Source organism: Triplophysa dalaica, chromosome 14, assembly GCF_015846415.1.
Source record: "Triplophysa dalaica isolate WHDGS20190420 chromosome 14, ASM1584641v1, whole genome shotgun sequence".
NCBI classification, from domain to species: domain Eukaryota; kingdom Metazoa; phylum Chordata; class Actinopteri; order Cypriniformes; family Nemacheilidae; genus Triplophysa; species Triplophysa dalaica.
This window is the reverse complement of record NC_079555.1, coordinates 18,096,952-18,103,674: the sequence shown is the minus strand read 5'-3', so window position 1 is coordinate 18,103,674 and position 6,723 is coordinate 18,096,952. Positions and strand designations below refer to the sequence as shown.

The following is a 6,723-nucleotide window of genomic DNA, read 5'->3' as shown; positions in this document are numbered from 1 at the left end:
AGTGTGTGTTTCTTATAAACCTTACACATTTAGACTTGACTCCCCTTAAAAAGATAACCCAATCAAAAAAAATGTCAATATTTATTCACCCAAAACATGTATTTGACTCTTTCTTCAGTGGAACACAAAGAAAGATAGTTCAATAAATGTGCCAGTGGAATTATCATAAAAAGCCTCTCACAATTTATTAACCCTCAGATAAGTCCAGATACAGGTAGATATACAGTAAATGAGAAAATAGAACATAAAAGATCATAATACAGCAACGTCTCAGCCTCAGTGTCACTCTATATTAGATGTCTTAATTAAAGTGTACTTATACACATTACATGCAGTTTTCAGTAACGGTTTAGATATGACCCGCAAAAAAACACATAATTAAACAGAACTTACAGAATAACTAATTGTAAAAATAATGTACCTCTACAGTACATGTCTGTAGGTAAATAGGAACGTTTTGTAAAGTTTGGTTAATAACAAAGTCTGGAAAATAGTATTTTAAAACTGAAATGCGTTCAGTTTTTGCACAAGCAAAACTGCACGAATGAAGCACGCCTGTCAACTGTAAATTCGATTTTTTTTAAAGATTATAGGATTGTTAGCCACAAATAATTTCGTTCAATTAAGAGTAATTTTGATGAGTTTTAATGTGTAAAATGAGTCTTTTGAGATTATAAACAGAGCAGTTAGATTTGGTGAGATGTTTTTTTTTTAATACATTTACATTTAGTCATTTAGCAGATGCTTTTATCCAAAACGACTTACAGGTGGGGTAGGCAATGGAAGCAATTGGGACAGCATAAGTATAACAAAAGCATAAGTGCAATCAAAAAAGAAGACTGGTCCCATATAACCTAACACAGTATACAGAACCATTCATTCATTCATTTGTTTTTGAAAGATAGAGTCAGAACAGATCAGTCAGATGTTGACTAGATAGATACGTTTTGTAATTTTATCCTTTTACCCCTTTATTCCCCAAACTTTGCATATTGTTCAACCTTTATCTACAGATTTGTATTGTAATGGTTCATTATTGTTACAATTTATGACGCTGCAAATCCTGTTTAAATATGCGGTACATTGCAGACTGTAAACTAAAGCTTTACCAAGTTTTCTTATGTGTATTGTGTTATTATATTGTACTGATACATTAAAAGTATCTGCATGCAATTTCTCAATCTTGAACGACATGTGCACAGTAAATATATTGTCTCTGTTGGGTAGTGAGGAAAGCACAGTTCATTCCTGGTGCTGGTCACAGTCTTTTCCATCTGGCATGAAGTTAAGAACAATTTAACCCAGAACAACCAAATTTTTGAACTCTTCTCTGAGACTGTCAAGCTATTCAACAGCCCTGTCTGCAAAACCTCTTCCTACAGTTTCTCAGTCACTCACTGTCCCACAGTGACGATTGTTACACAAACACATGCACCATATACAAGCTACAGCCTGAAATTCATTGAGTTCAGCCAGTAGAGTAAGCTTGAAAAGGAATATCTGTTTTTCATACCAGTGGAAGTTTGTTTAAAGACGCTTTGTGTAATTTTTGGAGTATGTATTGACAGAAATGCAATATAAAATAACTATGTGTTCAGAGGTGTATAAAGACCTTACACAATGAAGTGTTGCGTTTTAATTACCTCAGAATTGCCCTTAACGGACAAACTGCTCTATAGAGTAAATATGTTATGTTCTTCTGCAAGGACGCAAAAATGTGACGACGTCTTAAGTTCTGTGTCAGCCATCGTAAAGGGAGGTGGAGTGGAGTGAACCGTTGGTTGCAATTCACCTCACCGTTAGATCCCGCTAAATTTCATACACTGGACCTTAAAGCATAATGAAATTCACCATAATAAACGTAATTTTGGCCATGTAAATATATTTTTGGAAAAAGACTTCATAAATAACATAAACATAAATAATAGCAGCAGAAGCAATCGTATGTTACATTGCGACTTCTATTCTAATGGAAACACACATATTTCTTAATCATTCTGTGTATTTTATAGTGTTTTACAGAAAAACACAACATGTTGTGTCAGTTTGATTGCAACACAACCAATTCTCCTAACAGCCTTGAGTATTACCAAGTTATACTGTGGTCTGTTTGAATAGTTGATTCTGATTGGCTGGAATGTGTGCATTAAAACTGACAAATCATTTTTACCTGTCTTATCCAAAAAAAAACTTTAATGCACGGCTAGCTGTGGATTATACCTTCCATAGCTTCAAAGGAGTAAGCACTCTTAAAAAAAAACTGCTTAATAGGTTTTTAAAAGTCTAGTTTTGACATAAAACAATTGGTTTTAAATTATTTAAAGCCACATGATTATTTTTACAAGCATTTCTCAAGTGGAACTTATGATAATTTTGTTGATCCTTCACTTCGCACTATGTTGATCGTATCATGCTTGACAATAAGAACAGAGCATGTGTGGCTTTTCTTTGTTTTCTTGTTTTGGTGGAATTTTATAGATTTTTGAGGGGAGATATGTTAACAGTGATTTTGTCGTTTTCCTTAAAGCTACCACAAAGTATTTGGATACTCCAGTTATGTCAAGAAGCTGATTTCAAACGGGCTACCAGGCACTGTTTCATCATGTCTAATGAGCTACAACCAATTGAAATGATCTCTGAAATGACATCACAGGGTTACATTTTCACAACCAACCACCACATTTTATATTCAATCCAATCCAACAATAAACTGACTTGTGCGACAATGGTGATCTGTGCAAAATGACAAACGACACAAAGACGCACAAACAATAGATTTATTGCAAATTAATTCCGCAGGACTAATAACAGAGGAATTATGTGAGCTCGTATTGTGAAAATAATAGTATAAAACATTTAAATAACAAAATGAAGCAAACATGTCAAGTACAGTTAGTAATACGCTGGAAGAAAATCAGGAGTAAAAACAAACAAGTGGTCAAATCTGTGCAAATATTTATAGCAGTTTTACAGACCTATATTATCAATCTAAAAATATAATAATTTAAGAAATGCATTATTCAAACAACACGGTTTTCAAAAGACTTACACATTTGTGAAACACAAGCAACCATTTCAACAGGGCGATTGTAGATTTGTACCGTTCAGTTAAAAACTTCAAGAAAAAATTTAATTGTCTGCATTGTTCTAAGTGCTAAACTTGGAAAGTTATAGACTAATCTTTAGACTGTAATGGGTGTCTTAAAGGCCACTGGATACTGGTTGAAATGTCCTCTGCATGTTGAGTTTGTATGAATGTATGCCCAGACGATGAAAGATGGTGGGCATTGAATGAGTACAGATTAACCTAAAGAATATAGCAGGCCTGTGGCGCAGTGCAAAGTGAACTAAAGTGGCTTTACCACAGTTATGAATGAAGGTCCATCACTCCCACATTTGTGCTGAAGCCTCAGTGTACCACATGAAGATTCATCTTCCTATCCATCAATACACAGACTTTACAGTGTGCTATACAAATCTAAACATCACACATATGACAAAAGATAAACATATAGAAATGACACACATTTGATGGATCAAATACAAACGTATATTCTGACATTCAACATTTTAACTGGATTGGGAACGTTGCATCATTTTTTATCAATGCTGAATTCATCTAGTAGTTTTTGATGAACCTTGGATCTTCTTTCCGATTACTTTTTCAAATCATTTTATTTTATTTTGGAAAGTTGTCTTTTAAGAAACGTAAAAGGTAAGACACTTCAATTTGATACATACTTGCATGCTAACATGTAGCTATATGCTAGCTGTCAGTTTGTCTGCGCCAGTGCTTCTCCACTGATTTTGCTTTAGGACCCAAAATTGTCATACCAGATTTCAATGGTAACATGCTTGGATAATTCACAAAACTTCCATTGGTAAACAGATACTTAATCTTATCAGGGTTGTAGATTCCTGTACTTTGCATAGTTTTGCTAACTCTTTTTAAAGATGAAAACATTGTCATGCAACCAGATTTTTTGTCATTTAGCTTAGCTTCTATCCAACAATGAATTTAAGTAAAAATGCCACAGTTTGATTGTACAGAAATAACCAAAAATATGTAAAGTGTTTAATCGTCCCTTTTGTTATGTTCATTTTTTTCCTTTACTTTTTAATGATGATGCAGATTGACAACTTTAGACAAAGTTCCCTGATTTCTAAGAGCTGTTTTTGGATCATAATGCAGCAGTATGAGAATAACTGATTTACAGGAACCGCGGAAAAAATTAAGAGACCATTCAAAATTTTCATTTAATCAGCATTTCTAGATGGTAATTTCATCCCAGTGTCTGTTGAATTTCAAGTTGTGTCAATGTCATCCATCAAAGACTGAGAGAATGACAAGACACATTAAAACAGTTATCACATTTTTTTTCTTGTCCTAAATACATGTAGAAATATGATTGTTGTATTGCTTAAAAGAGAATATGAACGTGTTTTTTGCAGTATTTCGTGTCTTGAGGTCTGTTATTTTCACTTATTTCGTCTTATTTCAGTTTTCATTTTCTGCAAATAAATGCAAATAGAAATAATATTTTGATTTCAAACTTGGGAGAAATATTGCTAGTTCACAGAATGAAACAAAAATTAATATTAATATTAACTAAACACACACCTATAAATACAAAATTCTGGCAAAATTGAAATGGTCTAAATTTTTTCTGCGGCTGTATGTATGTAGTAAACAAAAAGGCAAACAGCACCTAACAGTCTGCAAATACATTGCAGCAAAGACACACAAAACTGATGTGATTGGGTTTTTACCACAGGGTTATTTTTAGATGTATATGATGTGCAGACATTCACATTTATGCATTTTGCGGACGCTTTTATCCAAAGCGCCTTACATTGCATTATCCTATACACTTGTTAAGTTCGAATAACAAGGTCGTGGGACCCAAGACCTTGGTGTTGTTAACGCCATGCTTTTACCACTGAGCTACAGGAAAGATAAAGACATGTAATGGTTTCATTTTGTTTGACAGTACATGCACTTACAATGTACTTACACTACCAAACACCCTGTACTCACTATGGGTTAGGTTTAGGTTCAGGGTCGTTACCTAAATCGTTCAATGGTAAGTACATAGTCAGAACAAGACGGTAAAATAAAGTCATACCACTGTAATGATCAGCAAGTTGGTAAGAGGGGCAGGACAGGACAGGACAATCCCACAAAACATTACAGCACTGCTGTGACATCACAGACGTGACACATGCGATTGTGACTTCACATAAAAACTAGGATTACAGCTCTGTTTCAAACCTTAGTGAGCTGCTTGCTGTCTACTGCCTACATAGGCAGCTACAATTTAATGGACAATCTTAAGCGTCATTGACATCACATATGACTAATGTGTTAATTAATTGTCATTTTGTAATGTTGAAATTTGTGTACTTCACACAAATACTCTTTCACAATTTATTCCAATAAAGTTTGATGTCAGCATGTTGCTAAACTAACATTGTGATACTCTAATAAAAACTTAAAAAATACACAAAACATTGGGTGACAGTCTTCACATTTTGCTTCATTTGTGGCAAGGCATTATGAGATTCCTTTCGAGGAGCGTACCTGTATTCAAATGTCGGCAGGCTTGCTAGGTTTTGGCACAGAGCTTATCACAGCGTACCAAAAAATATGGAAACATTTGTTATGAGAAAATACATTTACGAAAGTTGATTGATTGAAATTTTCTTCATGGTGTATCAAAATGTATGATGCCCCCAAAACATACGTCAATGAAATATAGATATCCATTTTCTGTATTTAAAATTTCTGTCATTTTAGAAAACTACACATGTACCCTTTTCAAGTCATGAAAACCTACAAAACAACTTCTTTGGCGTATGAAAAATCGCTAGAAAAAATCTACAGGATATGAAGGTTATCTACAGAACCTGATCATTTAACTGATCAATATTGGGAAAAAAGAGTGATACCACGTATCTAAAACGAACTCATTTGGAATAATCCAAATATCTAAAGTGCTTCTGCTTTACTCCCTAATTCAGACACGAGTGTGGGACTGTTAGTACCTCTACTGAATTTATAAGGCAGATTCATTCTATCCATCACATATAGAAAATCATACACACACTCACGGAAATGGCATAAAGGAATAAAAATACAAAAATTCCCTTTGACAGAGTTAATCTGACTGTGTGAAAGGACTGTAGGATTATTCATTGATGGACGAAGCATTAAAAAAAATCAAAGATTAAGTTCTTTCATAGAGGATTTTAGCAGCTATAATTTCTCAGACAAATTGGTGATGTCTGGACTTTCACAGACTGGTTAGGAATGAATAAGAAGTGATGAGAATCTTTTCGCACTGTGCCGACCAGTGCTTGAGGTTACTAAACAACTGATATAAGACTGAGATGAGATGGACACACACAGAAAAGAGCTTAGATGTTTCCGTTGATAGGGACTCACAGACATTCCACTTTCGACTGGCCAGAAGACCTATTATCTGGAGAGGTTTGATTCAGTCACCTGTGGACGCTGGCGGCACTTCTCTGAATATTCTCAGAGGTTCTGCCGCTACATGTCGACCAACACAGCGCCATCTGCTGGTGTGGCTGTATCAGTATCACTTGGTCCTGCAGCCACAGTGTTATGCAGTCTTTCCCACAATAGGATTCTCACTGCAAACAAAAACAACATATCATACTTATATACTTGCATCAGGAATAATAATTGTGGTTCCACTT

General features: G+C 34.6%; 1 protein-coding gene across 2 annotated transcripts in view; it reads right to left on the bottom strand.

The window, feature by feature from the left end:
* Positions 1-2,761: 2,761 nt before the first annotated feature.
* Positions 2,762-6,723, bottom strand: part of rasa2 (RAS p21 protein activator 2) — a 43,402-nt gene continuing 39,440 nt past the window's right edge. For both annotated transcript variants that reach the window (XM_056766443.1, XM_056766444.1), the window contains exon 24: positions 2,762-6,657. In XM_056766443.1, the coding sequence (XP_056622421.1) occupies positions 6,627-6,657 (31 nt within the window). In that variant the 3' untranslated portion in view covers positions 2,762-6,626. The remainder of the gene's footprint in view (positions 6,658-6,723) is intronic.